This window comes from Strix uralensis, chromosome 4, assembly GCF_047716275.1.
Source record: "Strix uralensis isolate ZFMK-TIS-50842 chromosome 4, bStrUra1, whole genome shotgun sequence".
NCBI classification, from domain to species: domain Eukaryota; kingdom Metazoa; phylum Chordata; class Aves; order Strigiformes; family Strigidae; genus Strix; species Strix uralensis.
Genome location: NC_133975.1, coordinates 79,271,435 through 79,298,780, shown reverse-complemented (window position 1 = coordinate 79,298,780; position 27,346 = coordinate 79,271,435). Strand labels below are relative to the sequence as shown.

The window sequence follows — 27,346 nt, the reverse complement described above, 5'->3', positions numbered from 1 at the left end:
AAATTTAAGACTGATAGCTTTTCTATTTATGAATGAAATCACCCTGTCAAATCGTGGTGCTTTTTTCTTGTTCATGTATATAAAATATATATAAAAAAAGCTGTGCTTTAACTTTGTAGTGATGAACCTTATCTGTGCTAACACTGAAATAGCAAATGTGGATGGTAATGTTTATAGTGTACTCAAAAGCATGACCTGAGCACATGCATGCATTATTGAGCTAGTATCAATCTGACTAGCCCATTTGCCAGTACCAGTGAAGCTGTAAAAACTCAGGATCGTAGGCAAGTTGTACAGCTTGTGCCATTTTTAATGCCCTTAGGACTTTGCTGCTATTGGTGTCAGAGCTAGTTAGGTTAACACTAGGCTATTGTTAATAGCATTATGTGTTGCAGACCTTTGGTCGCACTGTAGGTGTGCCAAGAGATAGCGGCCATATCGTCACGCCTATTCACTTCCTTCTAGCTCTCCTGGAAAACCAGCCTTCAGTAGGAGTCTGAGGACGCTGAGGTATTCTGAGCCAGGTTTGCACAGTTGGGATGGAGGTATGTGGTGGAACTAGAGAAGAGTCCCTAATGAGGAGTGGGGGCTTCACTTCGCTTTCCATTCCTGCAAGTTAAGCACTTAGCCTTTATATCACTGAAAGCAGCCTTGTAGGTGCCCAAACACCTGGTCTTTCAGGTTTCCTCAGTCACCAACTTTTCTTCTAAGGCTTCCAGCGAAGGCATTAGATATGTCTTCTAGTAAGTGCTGGACAGGGATGACTTTGCAGTTTGAGGGAGAGATGATATGGATTCAAAATAATTTGATAAACTTCACCTGCTACTACCAGTCCCTGCAGGCAAATTTCTCTATTGTCAGTATTTTCTTTAATAGCAAGCAAGAACTGAAACCAATTCTCATCATTTGCATTTTGAAAGTATTTTCTTTTTTTTTTTTTGTTCCTAGCCTAGTCTTTTGTCTTACTTCTGTGTGACTATAGTTTTATCCTTTTTAGTTATGTTTTGTTATCTTTCCATAAAATTTCTGTCTTTAACTTGTTTTTATTATAGGAATACTTATAAATTCAGGCAGAAAATAACTGATTTGAAAAGCATGACAAGTAGATTGGTGTATGTAGCATCTCTACACTATAATGATTTCAATTTAGCTATTTCAAGTTTGCAAAAGTAAGCTTTTAGAAAAATAAACTGAAATTCACACACACACCCCACCCCCCAACTCCCACTTGACTGTGGAGGCTTTTTCTGTCTTATTAGAAGAGTTTTTACTTTCTGTAGTGTTTGTTTTTTTTCTACAAGGCTATAGCTTTACTTTCCTGCTTACTGTTTTAATACAGAGGAATTGCTTGGAATGTCACTTCTAATTTTAACTGTCAGTTTAGTTCTCGACTTGATATAGCTAACGGCAGATTTTTATATCCCGTCCCTGCCCCCAGCAACAAATCTCCTATTGTAAAACCCTTTCATAATGACACACTTCCTCCCCCCCACAATGGTACATGGAGTCAGATCTACAGGAATGCAAAAATAGCTCAAACGTGCCACTCCAACAGTTTTAAAAGTTCCTCAGTGCTTTTATTTTTTTTTTTTTTTTGAAAGATTCTTTTTCTCCCCAGTCCAAAGAAAAATGGCAGGCTGGAGTCTGAAATAATGTAGTTACAAATTCTAGCTGCAATGTAATTTACCGATTTGGTGCAGAGAGTTAGAAAGAACTGAAAAAATGTACCAATGTAATTTCAAATACCATGTGTTTCCCTTGCTGCTGTAGAATGTTTTTTCATTTTTTGTGCTTTCTAATTGCAAAAAATATTATATCTTACTCTATCAGGAAACTTCTTTATACAATGTATGCTTCAGATTGCTTATGAATCTGGAGCTAGGTACTTGCATGATGGTTGCCAGTTTAATATAATTAAGCTTTCTTTACATTAAAAAGAATTGTGTACAGTTATGTAGGTCTGACTATGCAGTTAGCAGACACCTGCTCATGTGTTTTGGTATGACTATCTCTTATTTCAGTTTTAGGTGTGGACTCCACAGAAACAGGGATATCTTCATCACTCTGATTTGAAACACGTGGCAGTTACAGTAGACATTAGTGGATTTAGTAGTACAGTAGTACTTCAGATTTACAAGAGCATACTGATAGCAAAGCTCATCCAATCACTTGGCAAAGTGAATTGAAACAGTTTCTGCTAATTTTCGGTTTTGGTCACTTTTCTACTGTATCAATTTTACTAGGATATTTAGGTTAGATTTATGAATCATTTAATTTCCTCTTCAAATCAGTGTTTTAAAACAATTTCCTGATCTGGGTGGTGGTGGGATGCCTCTAGAATTTGTCAGAATTTTAAGAAAGATGTGATAGTTCAAGGCCTAGTTGCTTTTTGGCATTTGGATTGATCCAGTAAGTTTTTTGTAACAGCCAAAATTACCAATGGTAGGAAGAAAAGAAAAAATATGTTGGGTTGTAACACATTACTACAGATCTGATTTTGATCCTGTTTGCCATGCATAAAGACCAGATCATTGGAAGTTACCCTTTTATTAAAATCAAACCTAGAAAAATAAAATAATATCTAGTCCAAATAAGCTTATATTATGCACTTAAAGTAAGAGAGAAATTCTGGATCTCTTCAGGTACTGAAAATCAAAGCTGATTTCTATCAGATACACATAATGGTTCCCTTGATTACAATTTTGTCATTTCATTTGTAAATAAATTCCTTGTTAGCCTTTTGTGTGACAGACAGAGCATAGCTCATCTAAATGATGAAAAGTCTGCAATAATACTGATTCTGAAGGTCTTGTTCTTCAGTTTTGTGTCAGGATGTGGGAGATGTTTTGCAGTGACACCTACTTCTTTTCTGGCAGCCTTATGCTCTTTCATCTTTTTTTCTTGTTTCCCTCCTTCTTCCCTCTCACATACAGAAAAAAGTAAATGCATATCCTCTGATCACTGTACTTGATTGTGTATCTTGGAAAAGCATTCAGATTAATTTGAAGTTGCAACATTGTTTCATTGTAGCTTCCACTGGTGTAAGGTGTGGAGTAACTTGTCTCTAAAGAGGCTCTTATGCTGTAGCGTCTGCTGTCCTGAAACGCAGAAAGCTTGAAATACTCTGAACCATCCTCTCTTGTGTTTGCAGTTACTGTTGTATGTCAACTGCGTTGTGAGATAAACCTTAAACAAATTCTTGTTGATTATCTGATAGTTGTTTTTTGCTAACCATTTGCCAATTTGTTTGTATTATACATATGCCTTTCATATACAAATCCAAAGATCAAGCCTTTAAGTCTTGGCAGCTATAGCAAACTACATGGAAGCTGTTATTCTTCATTCCCAGCCTTTCTGAATACCTGACTTGTCTGAAAGCCATGCAACAGGGAGTTGCTTGTCTTTGTATACTGACAGGCTTCCACTTACTGCAGACATATGTTTTGGAGGAAACGTTAAGTCTAGGGAGTTGTCACGTTTGCACGTTTCATCTGTGGGGCGTGAATATCAGCAGAGGAACCATTTTCTGTAGGGATGAAAAGGGAAAAAGCTGTTAGAGTTGATTTGAGTATTTTTTGGACAGTCTGGATAGGAGTCTTTCATGGACTCACAACTGAGTGTTAGATTGTCTCAGACCTTTGTTAACTTCTGAAATAAACCCCTTCTTTTGGTCATAGCTTTTCTGAAAGATTGCCAGCTCTCGAAGGAATGGGCTGCATTACCTACTTTTCAAATGAGGGTTATCTGGGAGACTGTATCAGTGTTGAAATCTTGCTTCAAAATCTAAAGAATGAAAATAGTTATCAGCATCATTGCAGTGCAGAACTCTTCCTAATTAGTCAGCTGTTTGTTGTTTTAATTATTATTGCCTATTTTCCCATGCTGACTTCAGCTGTTGCTCATAAAGACTTCCTGTATTTTATTTTCCCTGGTAGAACCTCAAAGAATGCCTCACATGATAGCACCTGAGAATTGCCTCTGGGTTACCAAGTATGCTTGACTTGCTGGATTCTATAAATAAAAAAGCTCCCAACCTAGCACTTGTATTTCTCCCCAAACTCACTGCACTGTTTCACTACTTTCCTTCATTTTTTCCTTTTTTTAAACAATCAATTAGCTGTTCTTCAGTCTACAGGACAGTATATCCCTTTTTAGCCCAGCCCAGCCTGAATAATATTTCAAAGAAGTCAATGTACAAACGGTTTCTGGATAAGTTTGATTGCTTTTTCTTGGTCCATTGAACCTTCTCCCTTGACTTCTGGCATATTTCAATACAACATCATATGCTTTTTTTCCCCGCTCCTCTGTTTTATTTTAACCTTTTGTCACCTCTGGATGTTGATTTGTGCTTTGATACTGGGTTTGGAGTGTTCATTTAATAAGTGGTAAAAGGTGTGAGAGAGGGCATAAATATAGACTTTCTCAAGGAAATCCTTGTTAGATGTTCCAAAATGTTACCTGTTTGTTACTCGTCAGTCTTACTGTAGTCTTACAGTCTTACTATATTAAACTTTCACTTTTTTGTTTGTGAAAAAACAATGGTATTATTACGTAAGTAAAGGTTCTTTTTGTGAGAAACTGCAGGATCAAGCCATCCATTTAAAAATGAATGTGAAACTCTTGGCAAAAAGGTGGTCTGATTCTGGCAGGCCAAATAACACAGCATAAATGCAGAGGAAGAGGTAGACAAGAAAACTTGCATATGTAAGGCAGATGTTATAAATATGAACTTTTTTATGAAGTCATTCATTAAGTGTCAAATATGTGGAACTAAAGTTTAGGCTTTCGGTAAAATTGGTCTGCAATATGAAAGGTTTTTCATCTTTAGGAACACTTGGAATAAAAAAGTACCTGAGGAAGGAATGTTAAAATAAGAATTTACATTAATCCCTGCAGAATCTCACTGAGGTAGAGAATGAGCTCTGCAACATTCATGTTGGGAACCTGAGATGAGGAAGTGTATGGGTGCATGTTCTAAGGGTTATTTGTTACCAGATGTTAGAGATAAAAAATGGATAATAAAAGTTTTAAGGGAAAAAAAATTAATTCCGAGGGAGTGATTGATAGCTTCACTCTTCTGAAAAATGAGTCACACTTACTAAACTAGGAGAAGAGTCTGCATCTTCTCTGCAGAGCACTCACAAAAAATGATAGTGGTAATTTGTATCTTATTGCACTCTGCAATAGGTCCATATCACTTAATGTCATCGGAATTGCAGAGCCAGAGACAACATCCAAAGTTTCAAGCGATGATAAAGACATCCCTTTTAAATAAAAATTGAAGAGAAATACCTCCTCTAAGGTTACATGTTATTTCATTTGCTTGGAAGTATCTTACTCTTTGAATAGAATCTGACATTTAATTCAGCCTTATTAGTAAATATGGAGGTTGGAATAAGCTGGGCTTGCCTGATTTGCTTAGGAATGAGGTGGCACCTAAACTTTTGAATACCTACAATATGAAAAAAACCTAACTACTGAGTTCCTTTTTACTTAGTTTCCTGCATAATCTTTTTTAACAGTTTATTCCCATTATAGCTCATTGAGCTGAAGTAGGATGGCACAGATCAGTAATTAAAGAATGCCTGTATCCATCTGCCTAGTGACTATTGTGCTTTGTTGTCTTTATATCTACATGTTGTGTTGGCTGTGAACAGCCAAACAGAAGGACTTCCCAGTCAGGTTCCAAATTCTAACGTTTTGTCATCTTTATGTCTCACAGAGTTCTGAAGCCTCTGAAGTGGTAATCCTGGAGCGCTGCTGGATTGTGGAGTTCAGGAGTAAAACAGATGTTTCAATAGTTCTCAGTAAGTAAGACATAGCTCAATATGTTCAGTGTGAATTTTTTATTTCTGTCAACAATAATGACAACACCCCCACCCCCGGCATTGAAACTTTGCTAAAAACTTAGCTAAAATATATCCTATTGTTTGTTAGATGCATACATCTAAATACTGTTTGTCTCTGAATTCATGCTGAAAAAGAAAATCCTAAAACCTGTTGTTTTACTTTTTCTAAAATCAAGTGAAAAATCATAGGTCATCATCTTCCTCTGACAACAAAGGTTCTGTTTTGTTAGGTGTTATTTACAATATGGGGTTTATGTTGATGCATAGCCAGTTCATCTTGTTCTTGAATGATTAGTCATTGCTAATGTCCCTATTAAATAAGGGATTTCCTGCTTTTGTCATCTCCTATCAACTCTTCATTAATAAAATTGTTAAAAACGGTAGAAAAAAATTAGTTATTTCATGGAAATCAGAATCATTATTTCAGTGGAGAGATTTTATGGGGAGAAATGCTGACACAGAGTTTTTTCTGCAGGAATAATTTAAATAGCCATTGTGGCAGAAATTTTTTATGATGTGGATTCTTTCTGATACCACTGCAGAGTTTTGAAGTCCTTTCATCAATTTGCCATTTTCTGTTAGCTGTAATGGTCTAAAAGCAGTTTTGGTAAGCTAGTAAAACTAGGTACAGAGGACAGAAGGCTATGCTTCATTTGTGGGCTTGATGGCCAACTTTACATTTAGTAGAAATTCCTACCTTTTTTTTTTTTTTATACTCACTGAAATCTCCAGTCCACTTGAAGGAAAATGGGGTATTAATCATGCTTTCTTCCTCACTTGTTGAAGTGATTCTAGTGTTTTGTCACATTTGAGAAGGCAGTGACTTCAAATGTATTTATTGTGTGTTTTATCCTTTTCTGAGTAGTATTCTGAGGAATAGCTCAAATCATGCATCTTCAGTAGCAGAATTAAATTTTGTGTCTTGTGCCTAATGTTGAGGCACTGCATCAAAAAGGACTTCTGTCTGGATTTGGAATCATCGCTTTGCCTAACTATAACAGCTGTATGATTACCACTGAGTCTCAAATTGAGACTTCCAATTATGCTCTTATTGAGCCCAATTCATTGATTGGAATCATCAGCTGTATGAGGTGGTGATGTTACAGTTTGAGTATAAATACAGTCGTGTCTGTTTGTTTCTGGCACTCTCTTTTACAATGCTTGAACATAATGCTACTGAACTGAACCAAGAATACAGTTGTAATTGCTGACAGGACTCTTTCAATTAGCTTTGAAGCCTGCAAACAGGACAGTTTCTGTGGCAGTGAGACTGGCAGGTTTTAAGTCCAAAAGCTGGGGAAGTAGACAACAATGAATACTGAGTAAGCATTTCAGGCTGCCTGTGGAGAAAAATAGACTGTGAATATGGGTGGAGGAAAAAATATGCGTGCATAGTTAGGAACAGAAATTGCTAGCTGAGAGACAATCCAAAACAAAGTTTCTGTAGGTCAGTAGTGTGATTAGAGGTAAGGGTGGCATTCTGACCAGCCTCTAAAAACATGTTAAAGGAGAAAAGAGAAAACAGTACAAAAAACTCCAGGTATGCAGAGCCAACAAATGATGATGCATAACTGGGGCGCAAACAAAGGAATGCACCAGAATATAGCGAAAGGGACAAGACAGGTAGAGGAGAAATGGATTTCAAACTTGGCAATTTTCCTGTGCCGGAGAACAAGGACAACAGTCTGGCTGATGATTTGCTGAATGGGAAAAGAAAAAGAAAGCCAGGCTATTATGAGGTATTAGAACAAAACTGAAGACAAATGAAGATGATATCCTGTGTACTGAGTGAGGATAAAATACCAAAAGAAGTGAAATAATAATCCATGTACTGTAGGAGAGAACAAAATTCAGAAGACAAAACAGGGGAGAAAAGCAAAACTCAGGAACTAAGACGACAGATCTTTGTCAATGGGGGATTTGATCATGAAAAACTAGCTGTGTTGTCACAAGAATATACCCACTGGTTGTTGGGAGCCCAAAAAAGCTCTAAAATGTCTTATCTGGGGCTTTAAAGGATTCAGGTGGAAGCAGGATAGGAAGATATACCTGCTGACAATATCAAATTCCTTGTGGAACAGACAGAGGAGATCTGTGCCAGATCACAGCAGAAGCTCTAAGGAGGTAGAGTTGATCTGTGAGATATAACTTGTGGAGTGGCTAGGAGGAGATATTTTCTTCATCTTGCAGCCTGCAAAAAATTAGCTGGGTGTTCAAGTTGGAACCATGGAAGGGGGATTTGGAGTGAGCTTTTGGCCAATGGTCTCTATCTTTCTCTGAGTGGTGGGTTGAATTCTAGGAGACATGAGTAAGAGTGAGAAATTAAGACTAAGTTTATTTAAGTTAGGGATATTTAAGGGGTATTAGGGATATTTAAGAAAAGAATGTAATAAAGGGCAGTGGAGTAAACATGGAAGGAAAAACCAGGACATTTTCGTGCAACATCTAGTGATACTGCGGAGCTGATCATTGCCTTAGGGTGGCGTGGGCACTGAATCATAACGGGAGTACAGAAGAAGTCAGGCAGTCGCAGCAGATAATCCTGTCAGTGCTTCCAAGTGTAGTGCTCCCAAAGCAGCCTAGCTCAGAAGGTTTCTAAGCGGACCATGAAAGGAAACAGAAGGGTTTGTTAGGTGAACTATTGTTCTGTATTGTGGCTGGTTGCTTGCATGCCCTGGTAACATGAACTAGTTGATATTAGCAGAACAGATCAGACACTGGTGTGAGATGGATCTGATTGGAGGTGGCAGTTTACAGGAGTGTGATTCATTCCTGAAATCCTGGAAGGTGTGATAAGGAGAACATTTCAACTCTTCTGACCAAAAAGATCTTAAACCTGGTAACTGCTGCTGTGGACTGAAACATTTGAGCAATGCAAATGTTAATTGCCTTACCTTGGATTCTCCTCAGGAATAACCACTGTGTTTGTGCCATCTAAACTTGTACCTTGTACGATACAAGCAGGCATTGTAGCCTCACCAGACACAGAAATATATAATCATACCTATTTAGAGAATAGCTGTGTGTCTGCTGGACCTTGGAAACCCTGTATTTACTCTGCTGGATTTATGTGCCCAGGTGGTGGCAGTGGGGGCTGCAGGGCCCTGCTGGTGGCAACTTGGGGAAAGCGTATTTCAGAAGGAGAAGAAACACTTCCCAGCAGTGAGGAGTGAGGACTAAAAAACAGTGAGAAACAGCCATGCGAGCACTAGAGTGAGAGCAGATGGAGGGGAGGAGGGAGGTGCTCCAGGTACCTGAGCAGAGATTCCCCTGCAGCTCCTGGAGAGACCCCAGTGGAGCAGGTATTTCCTTGCTGCCTGTGGAGAGGCCGTGCTGCAACCAGCGTAAAGTGGGAGGAGGAAGAAACAGCAGAGAGAAGCTGTTATAGACTGACCATAACACCTCCCCAGCCCTCAAACCTCCATGCTGCTCGGGGTGCAGGGAAGGTAGAGGAGTCAGGAGTGAAATTGAGCCTGGGAAAATGTAGGGAGTGGAGGTGGGGGGAAGGCTTTTTTTCTCCCTAGTCAGCACTCTTTTTATTTGCAATAAATTAAATTATTTTTCCCATAAGATGAGTCTGTTTTGCCCATGATGGTAATTGGTAAGTGATCCCCCTGTCTTAATCTCAACCCATGAGCTGTTGCTTCTTTTCTCTTCCAGCCCTGTTGAGGACGGGGAGTGAGTGAGCAGCTGGGCGGGTGGCTGGCAGCCAGCCAAGGTCAACACACCACCCTGAATTTGCATCAGGCTTTTAAGTGTTTTGTCCACTTCCAGATGTGTCAGTGTTTGAGCAGAAGATGCAAAAAGATCACAACCAGGAACAAAAAGTTGTGTTAATGTTGGCAGTTTTTGGTCACTGTTACGTTTCTCTGGAATAGGGCAATTAGAGCTGGGTGGCTAAATGTTTGAACCTGTCCCAAGAGCCTTCTGAAGTTGACCACTGTGTTGTACAGAGCCTTGTGTGGGTAATGGCAAAGAACTCCCTGCCTCCTTTCCTCCATGTGGTGATGTACAACACAAAATTAGGAATGAACACAGGGGACACAAGCACAGGGAAATGAAATTAGATGTGAGAGATAGCACTCAAGGACTGCCTTCTGTTAATCTGTAAATGTCTTCTGTTTTTCAGGGTAAGAGATTCCTTTAAGACTGTATTAACTGCATTAGTGTGTGTGGTCCCTTAGTGAGAACTAGGAAGGTAAGAGCTCTAACACCCAGGTAGGGCTGGTGAGACGTGAGGAGGAAGGGAGAGAACAGAGGAGTAAGACAGAACTTTTAATGCAAGGTCACAGTTGTCTAAAATGTGTTGCAGGGTATCAGGAAAAAATAAAAAGGCCTGCATATAGGAATGCCCTTAAGACTGCAAGCATTCCCTTTTGCTGTTTGTAGTATACAAGCCACTCAACTTGGAGCTTTTAGTTTCCTTCAGTAGTAGTGGCTTGGAAAGGCAGGTCGGTATCACTCCCTGTTTTAGAGATGGAGTAACTGAGGCATATGCTAAGGTTACTCTTGCAGACCTAGGCAGAGAATCAAGATCTCTGAATCCTGCCTTTTTTTAAGGTAGACTGATGGTCCAGCCAGTGATGTGATATACTTGCTTTCAGCAAAAGCAGTCTACTGCTTAGCAAAGGCCTCGCTTACTACTTCAGATGAATGTTGCAGTATTTCTGTTCAGTGATCTTGAGATACCACTGTGGTATTTAAATATTTGTGTGGTCTGCCTTGCTTCCAGCCTAGGTGTGGTATTTATTTAATGAAAGGGGAGAAGCGATGTGGCATGTGTGAAAGCCTGCAGGTATTAAAAGAAACAAAATATTATGCTGCAGTAGTCAACCTGGGGTATCATGCTATATTAATTTCAAATACCTCAGGCTCTTTGTGGGCTTCTGTGGGGACTTAAATGGAGATTATAATGGTAACTTATATAAGTTTATTCTAGCATTGCAAAATTAAAAAAAATCCCAACACTGATGATAAAATTTTTAATTAAATTCTTTATCTTTGATTGAAAATTTAGCTTCCAAAGAAAGATGAACATAGCATCATGAGTAACCATGGCATGATTTCATCACTACTAATTTGAACATGAAGTGCATCAGCATATAGAATTCAATCAGCTTTGTGAATTAAAAGCCTCTGATGTCTGTATTAGAAATATCCTGCGGATATAATTTACGTATCAAAGCTTCCATTCGACTTTTGTTACAGCATATGGTGGTTAGCTGTGATGGTGCTTTATATTTTAGAGTGTCAGTGGCTTATTGATATTCCCAACCATTTTCCACTGCTGAGAATTACTTTTTGCTAGTGTGTGTGAAAAGAGAGAGACAACCTTTAACCTTTTGAACTCTCTTACTTTGCATATTGGCATAGGAGAAAAAATAGTGATCCTCTAGAAAAGGAGAGGCTGTCATCCTAAACACTGGCCATGTGCTTTGTACATGTTTTTATTTAAATCCTGCCAGTAATTTCTTTTTTGCTGTGTTCAACATGATTTTATGCTTATAACTCTCATCAATGAAAATAAAGGAAACCATAGAGTCAGTCTTCCTGTCACTTTTACATATTTAGTAAAATAAAACAATAAAGCCTTCTTAAGAAAAAAAAAGAAAATTAATAACAAATGAAAATGCTTTCAGACCAAAGTGTTTTCCCCCTTACCCTTGAAAGTGTTTGTTTTATTATTTTATATTTTAAAAGCCTTTCCATTGAACTGCAGCCTTTTGAAAGACAAGGGTCAACTCCAGTAACTGCCTACAGATTTTTGAGTGACTCAATTTTTTTGACTTCACAGAAACCCAGGTTTCTGTGTAAGAGATTATGACTAAAGTTACAGTTAAGTACGCTTTAAAAATTGAGGGACATCATTAAGACATTTTTAACAAGAAATTTGTTTTCATTTTAGAAACAACTGAAATATCAAAGTACTTGCAGAGAAAAGAGGCAATTGCTATTGTTAAATTGAAAAATTTGGGAAATTTAAGTTTTATTACAAAATAATGGGAACAAAAAAAGGTTATCTGAAGATGATAGAACTAACACCAAAATACACTTCTGACTTTAGACAGTTGGGTTAGAGTAGAAAAGGCTTTCCAGTGCCACTGGGGATATCTCAGCTTCTCATTGTGCTATTTCTTTATTTGACAGCAGTCCTGTTTGATCAGGGGGCTTGAATTCTTTATTTGAGCTGCAGAAGCCCTCTGAAACCGTGACTTTCTATACTGGCTTCTGTGAGAGAAAGGCTTGTTGAGATCACGCTTCAATAAGAGAGTTGGTGAATAGAGTCCTGATCAGAAAGCCTCTATGAACAGACATGTTTGCTTTCCACTATCTACTTCCTCAGCTCTTGCCTCCAGTTGAGTCTCTGATACTGAAATAAGGAAAAGAAGCAAGGTGGGCAAGCTGCTGGAAGGGCCACTAAGTACCTGCTAGTGAGGTATCTCCACTTAAGAAGGTCCCTGAAGTAGTACAGCCACTGGACCACATTAGGATTCTGTAACGTCAGTGTAAGTGATGTCTCTATTTCTGCTCACTTTGTGTGTCAAGGGATGGGAAGTCAAGGGTTTGAACACACTTACACAGTGTGAAAGTTGGGAAGTTTCTAGACTACAAAACTTGCCTTCAAAATGTGTGTATAGCAACACTACTGGCCAAGTGGATGTGAGTTTCTATAGTCTCGAGTGCTACATCCACCTGCTGAAGAGTGAACACAGAATGCTCTGCTACAGAAACTCTTCCCACAGATTTCACCAATGATGCCTCAGTGTTGGCTTGCTTTTGCAGCATTATCCAAGTGCCACTTGTGTTATCCAAGTGTCAGTGCTAACATTTAGAGATCACTTCATGTGTTAGAATTATTAATATTTTACTTTTTTTTTTTTCTTTTAGTTTTTCCACCTCCTCAGGCCATTCCACCTCTGTGACCATTGATTTATTTTCAACTGGACAGTTCAAAACTGAACTAACAGTGTAGAGAAATGAGAAGAAACATTCTGATAGCTGGTTATTTATTGCAACTGCAGACTAGTGTTTAATAGCAAATATGAAGAGTATGTCTGACATTTTTAGATTTCCTCTTGTAGTAGTGTAAGTGATACAGTAGTAGTATTCTTAAGCACTCTGCTAGGTTCCAGGAAACAAATGAGATATCTTGGGAAAAGCTGAGGACAAAGCTTTGGAAAATGTTGATTTATAGATAGATAGTGATTTCAATTAGATGTCTCCAAATCTACTGTCAGGACAAACACTATCAGGTAGCTGTAAGTTACGTCAGTATCCCAGTGTCTGATTTCAAAGTCTTTCTCTTTCTTTCTGTTTTCTGAGTTTATGCAAGCTATCAAAAGGTCCTATGTTGGTTCTTGTAGCTGTGTAGACCTTCTTCAGTTCAAGAAGAAGAAGAAGAGATAAAGATAGAACTACATATCATTGTGCTTTGTATTTAGGGCTAGTAAGTTGAATGATACAAAGAAAATAATTATAGTTAACTGTGTGAATGTCTTCCCGGGGTTTATGCCACTGAACTTGAAACCCCACTGGGGATGTCCAGTACTAAGATGAAAATTACTGTTCTGCTATTGCAGATTCCCAAGCAGATAGAAAATTTTCTTAGTATTGTATGTTCCTAAATCTTACATGTCCTCTTATTCAAAAATTATATCATAACAGTATGCATTCCTAGTTTTACTTCTTGTTGAAGTCAATAGTAAATGTTCTCAAAAGTTCAGGATTTTTTTTCCAAAACTAACTTATGGTAACTCATGTCAGCAATAACAGCATAACAAAGGATATTTGTATACTTGTATTTTCTACAGTAACTCCTTTAATTGTAAAGTATAAAGTGCTTTTGTCCACCCATAAAATACTCCCATGTTTAGGATGTTTCAATACAAACATAATTCTGCTGATATGTCCACCACTCACTTGAGGCCTTCATTACATTTGTGGGTTTGTTAATTTTATTTTCAGATAGACTCATTTCAGCTAAATTCTGTCTCCCTGCAGAAACTTGGAATTAAGTGTCTGAGCTTGTTAGGGTTTACTGTGTGCAACTGATTTAAAATAATAGTCAACATAATCTGGGAAAGAAGAGAAAAGGGATTATGATCTTTATTATATAAATAAACCTGTGTGTTCCTTTATTGCAACAGACATTTTGTCCAGTGTGCATTTTGGACATTGTGTTTCTTCTAGTATGTGAACTTGTTGTACATAAACATTACATACATTGAAACAGTATGAGAAATACATAACTTACAACTGTTTGTTCTGCAGAATAAAACTTTCTACATTTGCAGTGATTAATATTTTTCAGGTATTATCATAGGCTTTTCAGAATTTAACTTAGCTGTCATAGTACTCCAAAGACCTAAATATAGCAGACTGTAGTGTTTGAAGTGATCGTTTAGAATGAATTTCCAGATCTCAAAACTGGCACCTGTTAGATCAGAATACAGTGAATTATGCCCACTCCTACTGCATTTTACTATCCATTTCTGGTTCTATGCATGTTAAGGGTGATTCAGTATGCCTTTTGTGCTTGACAGTATGATTTCCACAGCTAAGAGGTAAATATAAATAGCATGATTTCAATTGCAAAACAGAGATTTCCTCCCAAAGCAGATGTTTTTTATCTAGCTAGTGGTAGGATGTTTCAAGACAAGATCACTGTTCCTATTTACATTTAAAAATAAAGAGCAAAAAGAAGAGAACACCTTCACATATTTGTATTTTGGTTGTTAAGTGTTGGCTTGTTTGCCTGACAGCCTTTCCTTAGCTAAGTTATCTTGGATATCTGAACTGCTTTTATTAAAATTGTCTGTACTTTTAAAAGCTGAATGGTATAAGCAGGTGTTTTGCATGCCTGTAAATATAATTTTTTTTTTTTTTTTTAAATTAGAATGACTGCTAGTTAATTTTGATCTTGATGCTGGTTGACTACATGCCTCTTTTTTTGCTTTTCTTTTTTCACTGGTAGCTCCAAAATACTGTGAAATAAAAACAAACTTCTGAATCACTGAGGTCAGTGTCAGTGACAGAAGGGAGCAGACCACAGTGCTGTTGCAGATCTTACCAGAGCAGCAGAAAAGTTATCAGGTCTTCTAATTACCAATCTTTATGAAGGTTACTGCCCTCACGGATCAGATGCAATAGAAGATCACATGAGAGCTTACAGCTGAAACTTCTACATATCTAAAATAATCTTTGACAAACAGTAAACCTCAGCTTGTTCAGGTTTGGCCACTCAAGTACGATTTTATGTGTAAAAAAGGATCCGATGAACATATGCAGCTCCCTCGGATTTTAAATATTCTTGTCTCAGGAGCTGAATACCTGGTTTTCTGACAGAGCCAGGCTAGAGCCAAGAGTTTGAATCCTTATTAGCACTTATTAAATTGCCTGTGAAGCCAGAAAGACATTTCTCCACTTTCTGCACTTCTTTCCAGTCCTTCCTCATGAATTCTATACTCCAACTTGTATGTGAAATTTTATCCAGCATTCTTAGCAGCAACTACAGCCACACATTTAGATTTCCTTAGATCCACCCCCAGACAAAAAACTTGTCCCACCTCTACTGGGATTTGTGCCAGCACAGTTTTAAGAGGCTTCCAGAGTTGAGGTTTGCATCTCTTGTTCCCCCCATAACAATAAAAGCAGTTAATTGTAAGTGGCAGATGCTCAGTTTATGAAGTGCAAACAGGTTTAGAATAACATGTGGGTAAGTGCCCAAGGTTAGATACTCAAGCTAGTAAAAGGTAATTTAAAGTTCATTTTGTATTAAAACCACTTTTCTATGTTATTTGGATTTTCTAAGTAAGTATGAAAACATTTAAGTGTTCCGTTTCATCTGGTAATATGATCTATGGCTTATTTAGGTCAAAATGATTTTGATGTCCAACCAAATACTTCAGTCCTGATTAATGCCATAGCACAGGTGTTTTATAGAGTGTTATGTTTCTAAATCAGTTGGTAACTTCTTTTAAAGAAGCATTGATTTTTCTTTTTCCCAGTTTGTTCTTCTCAGTGTGTATCACACTAAATGTCACATTGAATTTTGTGACTTTCTGAAGTCATCTATACTGCAGAATTTTAAATGCCTGAGAGGTATTTTTTCTTCCTGTGCTAATCTTAGTCAAATGACTGCCCCTTGCTACCTGGATTCCTTGGGAGCTTCAGCTTTTTCTTCCCTCTTTTTTCTTTTGCTCTTAGAAAATTTGATCATTAAACAATTAGACTTCAGGCAGAACAGCAAATGACACGTGGATAGTAATGAAGTCAGAAGCTCCCACATACAACCTGTTGAGTCTTCACAGAGGAGCTATGTCATGCTAAATTATCTGCATGTGTTGGTGAGCAAGAATGAATGAGAGGCTGAGCATAAAGTAGCGCTCTAATAGAAGAAATGATGGACACGTTCATTCTGTTGAATCCCACTATCTGTCAGAACCATGTCATCTGCCCCTGCTAAATCAAATTCATGTTCAAGTTAGCAGCTCTGATAGCTACCTGCTAGACTGCAGAATCTGTGCTAAAAAAGGATTTCCCATTTTGGTTTGATTCTGCCGCCTAGTTTAGCAGTATGTTAATTGCTTTTGGAACCACTCTGTGGGTAGACTTAGTACTGCACTGAGTATGAAAGAACCAGGGTTTGATTCAAGAGGTGGTTGGGGTGCATGGTTCTGTGACCATGAAAATAAATCTGTGCGTGGTGGTTTTAACTGTGTGTGACATCAATATTTTCATGGTCCCCCTTTTGAAACAGAGTTCCTAAAAACTGTGTTTATGTTTTCTGAGTGCAGAGTTTCAGAGCGGAGAACCGGATCTTTACCTTGAAGCTGCATCAAAGCCAGATTGCGAATCTTGGGCTGTGGCACTGGGAGAGGCAAACTCGGAAGGTTTGCAGAATAAAATTCAGCAGCTCCGAAGGTTGATCATGGAAATCAAAGAGGAGAGATCATCAGATGAAGCACGGCAGTTTCTCCCTTCATCCCAGGTAGACAGTCTAGGAGAGCTACAGTTTACGAGTAAGTGCATATACTCATTTTATTGAATGGTGCAGTAAAAATGGCCTACTCTCTGTAGCAGTACACATATCGTCACAAACAGGGTACATAACGCTTTTTAACTTGTTACCTGACAAAGTGCAGTTGTAGAGGAAGTAAACTGATGAATATTATCTTTAAATGTCATTACCTGATATATTCTGGTTTATGCAGATAACCTTCAGGGGAAGAAATGTGTGATTACTGTGTTTCTGACTTTCTAATCTGTTTTCTTCATAAGACTTGGATATTGTTTAGTTAGAAATATTCTTTTCTTCTTTTGTGTCCTATATGAACATATGGTCTGCTGTTTAAAATATACTCTGATAACGTTGATAAATGTATAAAGCTTTGGTGATACTTAAATTAGTATCACAAATTTGTTCTTTGTGATATAAAAGCACTCTGAGGATTTGAAAGCACGTAGCCATATGTTGAGCCATGTTTGGTGCACTGGAGTCTGGGCACCTTATTTCAGTGGCCCGGTCACTTAATCGAGACTGTATCCAGCATATTCATAAAGGTGTTCCAGACCAATGTTAGTGACAGAATTCATCTCGGAAATTTGTTATAACTCCATTAAAAAAATTAATTAAACAAATAATCTTATTTATTGTTTCTTACTGACCAAGTCCTTTCTAAGCTCTGCAGCTGTAATTTTTCTTGCACAGACTTGAATGATTAGCTATAATAATGAGAACAGTGTGAAACTAGACAGACCTATTCAACAATGTCAAGTTTTCACAGAGCAAGAACAGCTATAAGTTTCAGTGTCTTATTTTTTTGTGAGTACTTTTTTCTTATTATTTTTAACAAAAATCTTGCATTACAGTTCATAAACCAACTTGATCCTTCCCATCTGACCAGTTTCTTCAAAACTGGCAAATATTTAATAATGCTTACTGGAGACAATACATAAATGTCAACAAGAGAGTTTAAATGCTACAAGGTTCATTGATACTGTAGTTGTGATCCAGTTACTTCCTGCAGAGGGTGAACAACTCAGTGTTATTTGACTATCTTTCCTACGTTTCTCTCGTTGCAGTTCTCTGGTTCACTCCTTTATCCTAGTGCAATAAGAAAATATTGTCCTTTGCCTTAGAATATGTACTAGAACATAATTCCACAGTGGAGGGAATTAAAATGTTCTGTTGACCTTAGCACATGAATTCCTTTTCTCATGTACTGTTTTCCAACAAAAAGAAGTTGGATTTATTGCTTTACAATTTATGTGTAGGTCAATAACATAGTAGTGATATGTTTTACTATATTAACCTGATTTACATACTTTCACAGAACATGGTTTTTGTTTCCATTTTTAATGTGGTGACATACCTACTTAAAAATAAATGGTTAGATGTAATATTTTTCAAACAGATATGTAGTTAGTAGCTGTGATCAAAAAGTACCCATCCACGAAAGGTTAGGGGTTTTTTTCCTTAATTTCCTTTCCCAGCATAAGAAAGTTTCTATTGAAAAGAAAGAAGTAGTCTTCAACAGTAGTCTTTTTTTTCAGCCAAGTGTTTCATGCAAAGGTCTCTTTCACTCTAAAATTTGTAACATAAAATGTTACTCCAGTGGCAATTGTAGGTAGCTAGAGGTATGAATTAAGCATGTGGAAGTTTTACTAGGTATTAAAAAGCTAGACATTAAAATAAAAATTTATTGCTAATATTTATTTTTATTTTTCTTAACCTTAAAAGGTATTCAGAGAATTGCAAATGAGCCAAAGCTGGAGTTCAGTCTTGGTAAGATACCATTTTGACTTATTGGAATTGCAATGGCCTGTGTGCATGTAGAGTGTGTATGTGTAGTGTTATACAATGTAACATGTTACCTGTTTAAAAAAAGTAGATCAAGGCTGGTTCCTTTAGGTAGTTGATGTGCCTGTGCATGTCTTTGAAATGCTGACTTTAGAGTCTTAATTGGCTGAAATGTTAAAGATCTATTGAGTTCTCTAATGCTATGGTGCTCGACCAAGCTGAAAATCTGCCCAATAGCATTCTGAATGTTGTTTATAAAATATTACTTATTTATTCAGAGAAAAGTACTGTCCCTTTAGAACAAACTTTTATTTAAAAGCATTGATTACTGTTTTGTAGAGGAGTCAATAGAACATTTACCTGATTTTCCCCTTTTTATACTTAGTATAATTAATTAGTATGAGAACTATATATTAGTATAACGTGCGAACTTTGTTTCAGGAGGTGTTCAGCTCAAGCCTCCCTTGCTATTCAGAGGTATACAGCATAATTAAGATTGCTCAGTAAGTCAAGCAAGCTAATTGAATGATCATTATTTGTAATAGAAGATAAAAGTGCACAATATTTGCAGCCCAAACTGTGCCGTTTAGAAAGGCTAAAGGCTATATGCTGCATACATTCTGAAATGACTAAAATTTGTCCAATTTGTTACGATTTTTGCATTCATATAACCTGCTAATATACATCTCATGTTGTACAGCTGTACGCTGAGAAACTTTTACTCAGTGCTATTCAGTATCTGTTATATTTACTCTTATAGAAACACTTTAAAGCATCTATTGCACGCATAGGGAAATAGAGACATTTGTAAGCAGGGTGTTATATAAAAATCAAACCACTATTTGGAGAATTTTAAATTATCTACAAACAAATCTCTGTCTGAAACCCCGCAGCACAGCAAACAAGATGGCATCAGTGACATGCCTGGAGGTTCTCGCCCCACGCATTCTGTCATGAGTGGCCTGTTTTCTGGCCCTGTCCTTTGAACTGGGTTACACTTGGCTTGTGTGCTGCTGTAACTATGCTGACTTAACAGCTGATACCACAAAGCTGGATGTGGTTCTGTCTGATACAATCTTTTTTAGATTCACTTAACTATATTGGGGTAGCTTTACCTGTATGCTTTTTAAAAACTAGACAGTTACAGCATTATAAATCTTTGTCAAGTATTTTTTTTCCGTGGGGAATATTTCTGCTGGTATTGTTGGCATGGAAGAAAGGCCTAGTTCCCTGTTGGGGAATTACCATTCTATAATTATTGTTAAGAGCAATGTTAACTTTTCTGTGCCTTCCTATATGCATTTTATAGGTGATGTGACTGTTGTATTTGGGCATAGCTAGCAATTGTTATGCTCCAGTGATAACGAACTCCCAGAATGACCCTGGCGTGGTGTAGGATCGGGGGGAAAGGTGCTACAGGTGGTGACTGCAAATTAGATGAGCCGTACTTCAGGAGAAGTTGTTTTCAGTCATAAATGTGCCCCAGCAGGCAGAAGTGTGAAAACAATGTAAAGCCATTTTCAGACTTGTCTGGCCTCATGCTGGATGGAGCTCTGTTCACTCATGGTGTCAGTATTTGTGTTTTGTGTTTGGTTGTTTCTAGTAGGAATTTACGTTTTGTGGTTTGTTCTGCAGCATTATTGATTGAGTCCTTGCAGCACTGTGAGTGATCTTATACATTGACTTCTGCTGCTGCTCAGGTAACAAATAAGAGTAACAGTGTAAACCTTTTGGTTTTGAGTGGTATTCCTGGTCAGCGTCCTAAGTCAGGGATATCTGGCAGTGTAGGCAGCTATGTAAAGCCGATTCTTAGTGTCTTGATCCTAAAATAATACTAAATGTTTAAGCATAACACATTTGCACTAGAGGAATCCACCTTCAGTGACTGAGTGATCCATGGAAGACTCCAATTTCATCATCAGTTATCCTTGTTACTGGAATGCCAACATACACATGCTTCCTAGCTCCAGCTCCAGCCACCCCACTCACCACCACTGTGCTACTCATATGTGTACAAACGTACATGCATGCGGCAGACACTTCTTGCTGATAAGTGAGACAGGGACAATTTATCCGGGAAGGAAGCACGTGCTGTTTGGTCTAACCAGCCAGTTAGATACCTCTCGCAAGGGCAGCCGGTCAAGATGCCTTCTGTGCTGTTCCCCTGGTTATTGGTAGGGTTGGAAGGGACTGGCACTCTGGCAGGCTGCTCTGTGCATCTGGGAAACATGCAGTGCCCTGCCATGCCAGCTGAACCCGATAGCTGCCCCTGGGCTGCTGGCAGGCCAGGGCTGCCGGTTGGCTGATCTCACCTTTTGAAGGCTTGGTTCCTGTCAAATTAAAGACTTGGCAATTAGCTTTAGCTAATCAAGGACTTAAAAGACTTCTCTGTGAGGTGAACCAAAGCATGGCAAGCAGGGATAAGAGAGAGTTTTGCTGCAAGCAAACACACTGTGCAATGTGTGCCTAACTTAGGTAACCAAATCTTACGACTCTAGAGAGGTGTTTCAACTTGATTAGCCTGGTCTTTGACATTTAGAATTTGGAAGGCAAATCTAACAGTTAATAACCTATAAAACTGGTCTCTAGCCCTGAAAGAATGGCTTATATCTATAATTTTTTTCATATGCATTATACAAACAATAGTTAAGTAGTGCACATATATGTTTGCGATAGACATTTGCTTATGTTGGTTAGTATATACATGTTTTTAACTGTATTAAAAAAATAATTGTCATAATAATATATCGTAACTCTTCTGTCACTAGTCGGTCAATAAATAAAACTCAGAAATGGAACTCTCCAGTAACTAAAACAGAATATAGCTTTTTAATAATATCTGGGTGCTGCCCAATATATGAGGTTTATTTAGGGGTATATCTAAATACTGATCTTCAACATTTGAAGTTCTGACAACTAAATTTTGAAATAATTTTATTAAAAAGTCTTGCTTGGGGCTTGTATGCTGTTGTGATAGCTAACTTGCTGCATTCTATATCCATTACACTCTGGAAAGTGTTCTCTTTATAGTGTGTCCAAAATATTGCCTTCTTTTTATTTTAAATTTTGGTAAAGTTTGGGGGTTTTTTGAGGTTAAAGCAAACAATAAAACTCTTCTTGAATTATAGCTTCTCACTGCAATACACTCAACTTTTCTGGGAGTGTACTTGACCTTGTAACATTCCTTATTTTGGAGTCAGAGCTTGCTTTAGGGTAAGATTTTTGACTTTGGACTCTTTGGAAGTATGGCTGGTTTTTGAACCTTGTGACTGTTGGGAAGCTTTACTTTTCAAACTTTATCTTGTTGTTTGGCTTTTCAAGTCATTCTGTTCTGCATGCTGTTTTATGAAGCACTAGAAGGTAGCATGTCAGTATGTGCAGAGTGCTGAGTAGAGAGGAGGAACAGAGAAAAAGGAATAAAACCAGATCCTGGGTCTAAATAACAAACCAATCTGACAAACAGGGGAGCTGATAAGAATCTTTCCCAGGACTTTGAAGTGCACCAGGTTAGTTCTTTTATAGATGTTTATTTTGGAGTTACCATTCTTGGTTGCTTCTTGAAAATATCTCAACCCTTGAGTCCTAGATCTAAGTAAATATGGTGTAGGTTCCTGACTCACATTGATTTCAGTGTAGCTGCTTGTGATATGTGAACTTAGCTGAAGTATGGGAAATAAATTATAATGTGCATATTGGTGAACACTGTTGTGAAGTTTTGAAGAGCTTGCACCTCTAAAGGTATTTACATTTACTTGATGGTGAACTGACAAATCAGCACAAGAAAACTCAATAATCAGAAAAATGAGGGAGCAGGGCAGAAGGCACAGTTGGTAGTCAAAGTGCTCAAACATGAACAGAGTAATGAACATGATGTTGTTATGGAGAAATACATTTGAAAAAGTAGTCTAAAAGGAAAGTTGTTTGCTCTCTCAGTGCCCAGTAGAATTAATTTTGACACATTCCAGTGTGTTTGAATTTGTCTAAATGATTAGACTTGTGAAGAGAAAGCAAGCTGTGGGTGTAGTATAATAATCTAGATAACTGTATAGGAAGGAATGTCTCTGCACATGTTGTAGGCATAGTCAGGTACTAATTTTAATGAAAGCACCTGTCTGGCATCTCCAAAAGCTTTCCATTTCTTGGGAAGTATGTTAGGACACTGAAGTTTGGACTGCCTTATTGTTGCATAACCTCTAGGTACTTTTCAAGTTATGTCCTTTTACAAAATCTCATTAAATAGTGCACAATTCATAGAAAACTTCAGCAAGTAGTTGAAAGAATTAAAAATTAAAATTTTTAAGGTATTTCTTTTCTCATTTGCCAAATAGTGTGTTGATACAAGAGATGTCTACCTGTAAATGCAGAAGATTTTATTCTTCACAGTCTTATTTTTCCTAGAGTAATACTGTGATGGCATCCCTTGGAAAAGGTTTTGAAGCTGATTTAACTCTGCATACTGAACCTAAATGGTACATCGATGCTGCTCAAAGACCATGACTAAATGATTTTTCCAATTCTGAAATATAATCAGGAGCTTCTTCAGCAGCAGCTGTTCCTAGAAGAGTGATAAGGAGAAATACTATATTTATACATACCACAAACTTGGAGTCAGAGTCCTGATCCTAGCAGAATTTTCCCATTTAACTCAGTTATCCTTCTGCTTCATCACATTACAGGTTAATGAATAACTGATACTTTGTTGAGTCAGCCAGATTAAAAAAAAAAAAAAAGCTATCGTCACACTTTTGTGTAAATTAAAAAAATTCTCCATGAATCAAAGTGAGAGAGTCAGATTTTTTGTCTAGTTTTATTGATGTATATTTGATGCTGTTTCTTCCCAACAACAACAAAAAATAGATAAAAAACAAGTTAAATTGGACAGAAGAAGTTAAGGAAGTAGAAAAGGTATCATGTGATCGGAAAGAATGCTTTTTTTTCCTCTGGGAACTATTTATTGGTCTTCTGCCTGTTTTGAGACTTTTGCACTGCATCATAAGATGCTGTAAATGCATTTTATTCTTAGCCACTCTGTGTTGCTAGGATGAACTTTTTTTGACAGAAAGGATCCTCCCAAAGAGGTAGCAATTTCAAGCCCAGTGTAATAGACTGTGTTGGCATGTTTTGAGTGGGTTTGACTTAAGACTTGTCATATTTTTGAACTAACTCCTAGAGGAGTTTCCTTTTCCCCTCTCCTTACGCAGGTGAACTTGAGCTAAGGTTCAGTTGCTTTCAGTGCAGTGAAAGCAACAAGTGAAACTACCTTCCCAAAGTGTCCTAAGGTAGTGAATGCCCATCACCTTTCATGTCATACTATAATCTCTCCTTTGGCAGAGTTTGATGATGGAACAGGGTTCCACGAACGGTGCAAACTGATAAGTGGGATCACCTGGAGTTGAGTGATGTTGAATTGGTGACCCCTGAGGAGAGTAAGCTCTCCTCACTGTGCTTCTGCATTCTGTGGTGCTCATAGTAAGCTTTCACTATATGCAGACATTATGTGAACAATGCTGAAAAGTGATTTGAGGATGGATTTGCCAAGACTCCACATTCTTCCTTATCCACCTCTCCTCCCACAGTATTTTGTTATTTTTTGAGAAGGTTTTGGGGGTTCTGTCATAGCCCTTGCCAAACTGAAAGTAACTTGTTTTTATAGACAGCTTTCTGAAGCTCTGCTCCTTCATCATTGTACACCCCTTTAAAAGTAAAGCATCACTCCTGAGTTTTGCATGCTGCACATCCTGTCAGAGAGAAGGACTGTCTTTTTCAGTGGTATGGCCAAAACCATCCGGATATTACTGTTATGACTTGGTAATTTTAGTCCATTTTGTTGTAGTAAAGTAGTTGTTATGCCACAAAGGGAATGTATTGGTATGTTTTTCCTTTAAAATCTTACCTTTTCTTAGTCTTGCATGACTCTTCTGTTATGAGCATATTCAGCATCCTTCTTGCAGAAGGTTGTCCCATTCCATTTGACAGTGTCAGCCTGCATTCTATATTCTATATTTGTCTTTTCAAATTAATTCATTATATTCTGCCTCACTTTATACAGAATGTATTATACCATCATGGTTTGCTAACCTACAATGTTCACTACATTAAACCCTCTTTTAAGAATGTGTTACATATGCAGGGAAAAAATGTTGGGGGAAAAAAAAAAAAACAGAAAATGGGAGGGGGGGGGGAGCCACCAAAAAGCTCAAAACCAGAGCTCAAAACCAGCTCAAAAGCTTTCAAAAAACTCAGATCCTTGTTCATTTTTTTTCCAGATATGCTGGGTTTGAGTCCTAGAGAATTAGGCCAGATTTTTAAATCTGTATCTGCAGGCACTACTGTGATTTTAGAAATCTATCCTTCAATCCCTTAGGGCAGGAATTGTCTTCATTTGCATTGCAGCTAGAGAAGTAGCATGCTGTCACGAACCTTAAATATTAATCTGTACTAATTGTATCGCTGAATATGCAGAGACTCAAAAATCCCCAGTAATGAAACTTTGGGAGATGTTCAGTTAGTGTTCTGTCTGCTTCTAGCACGTTGAGAGAATCTGAAAAATTCTCTTTATAATATAATATACTTTACAGATAAAATATATTTCTTTGTAGAATATCTATATATCCATATATAGAGTAATACAGATGTTTGTTTGTCCTTGTTTAACCCCAGCTGGCAACTAAGCCCCACACAGCCGCTCGATCACTCGCCCCCAGTGGGAGAGGGGAGAGAATCAGAAGGGTAAAAGTGAGAAAACTTGTGGGTTGAGATAAAGGCAGTTTAACAGGGACAGCAAAAGCCGTGCAGGGAAGCAAAGCAAAACAAGGAATTCATGCCCCACTTCCCATGGGCAGGCAGGTGCTCAGCCATCCCCAGGACAGCAGGGCTCTGTCACACATAACAGTAACTTGGGAAGACAAATGCCATCACTCTGAACATCCCCCCCTTCCTTCTTCTTTCCTCAGCTTTATACGCTGAGCATGATGCCATATGGGATGGAATATCCCTTTGGTCAGTTGGGGTCAGCTGTCCCAACTGTGTCCCCTTCCCAAATCCTTGTGACTCCCCTCTCAGCCTCCTCGCTGGTAGGGTGGGGTGAGAGGCAGAAAAGGCCTTGACTCTGTGTCAGCACTGCTCAGCAGTAACTAAAACTCCCCGGTGTTATCAACAGTTTCTCATCCTAAATCCAAAACACAGCACTATACCAGCTACTAGGAGGAAAATTAACTCTATCCCAGCCGAAACCAGGACACTGCTCTACGTATGTATTTCATATATATGAAAATTTGTTTCATTGCTGACAACCCATTATATCTAGTATAGCGTTATTCATTTTTAACTGTGAGTTATCTGCTTAGTTTCTGTGTCAGTAAGAAGTAATTCTTGATAGAAGTAGTCACAGAAATATTTTCAACCTGTTGACATCCATTGCTACTTAATGATATTCATTAAGCAGCTTTGACTTGTGTAAATTAAATTTCTGTGTAGGTTATAGAGATAAAAATTCTACATTACACCATGCTATGTAGCAGTTAGTCACCACAGTGGGCTCATTAAATGCAGGGATGTTTATTTGCTCTGAAGCAGGCCAGACCACATGATGAACCAGCATGAGGGAGTAAGTCATTACTGATTGAGCATATTCCAGTATGGTGGAGTTACAGGAATCCATTGATGTACTGATGTGAGTATTAAGTAACATGAGTATGTTTTGGGGTATCAATATTAGTAAACCCAGGTGCAAGCTGGGTTTCAAGCAGTTTTCTTCCATTCTGTTCTATGAGATTTCAGTATCTTCTGTTTCTGGACACTTTTGCTTTCAAGAAAAAAATTGTATTTGAACTGCCATGAGAAAATGGATGACAGCCTTTTAAATACAAATGTGTGTAAATCAGGGCTGTGACTAAGGGAAATTTTTAAATCTAATAGAATAAAGATTCTCACAGCGACTCTCACATGTTTTGATGTAAACACTTATCTAGAGATAAATTTTGAATAGCTATGGCTAATCTGTTTAGAGAGGAGTTTGTAGATACCTGAATTTGAAAAGCTATTTAACAGTTGAGAGGATTTTTTGGAATTTAACCATTCTGAGAAACAGGGTTTTATCATCTTAGTTCTGGAGCGATGCAGCAGATAATAGGATTAAATTCTGTCAGAAATGTACAAATTCTGAAATCCTGTCAGAGTTGGCAAACTGCTGCATTTACAAGGCCAGTGGAAAAAGAGGATAAGATTAGGAAGGACCTTTCTTTTTCAAATCTTAAAGAAATAAAATCGGTAGGCTTCTTAGTAAAATAAGTTTCTTCTTGATATTGAAAATTGTACTTTTGTGTCTATTTCACATTTTTCTCATAGACTTCATAAATGTCATCTCATATTTGCAAAATTCCTTCTGTCCAAAATTTCAAAGGCATAAGGTTGTGTCTATGCTGAAAACTGTCATGTTTTCTGTGAGGTTTGGTGCTAGATACTGGAACCAGATTAATGACAACAGCTCAGCCTTAGCATGTTCATCTACCTCATTCCTTGCTGGTAAGAGCACTCAGGCTGCTTTGACTGAACTAATTCTAGTTTCTGAGGTAAAATACTTAAAGCAATCAGAAACCTTTATGATAACTTGTAAGGCTTATTGAAAGTTACCTAGGAAAAGTGTTCCAGAGTTACTTAAAAATTTATAGATGCAGGTAGAGATTTAATGCAATCC

General features: G+C 37.8%; 1 protein-coding gene across 8 annotated transcripts in view; it reads left to right on the top strand.

Annotated features, from left to right (window-relative positions):
- INPP4B (inositol polyphosphate-4-phosphatase type II B) overlaps positions 1-27,346 on the top strand; it is a 333,478-nt gene that overhangs the window by 111,832 nt on the left and 194,300 nt on the right. For 7 of the 8 annotated variants that reach the window (XM_074867373.1, XM_074867378.1, XM_074867376.1 and 4 more), the window contains 3 exons: positions 5,723-5,807; positions 16,646-16,870; positions 18,592-18,636. In XM_074867373.1, coding sequence (XP_074723474.1) covers positions 5,723-5,807; positions 16,646-16,870; positions 18,592-18,636 — 355 coding nt within the window. Of the gene's footprint in view, positions 1-5,722; positions 5,808-12,192; positions 12,356-16,645; positions 16,871-18,591; positions 18,637-27,346 lie in introns of all 8 variants that reach the window. The other variant, XM_074867377.1, reaches the window with a different exon arrangement.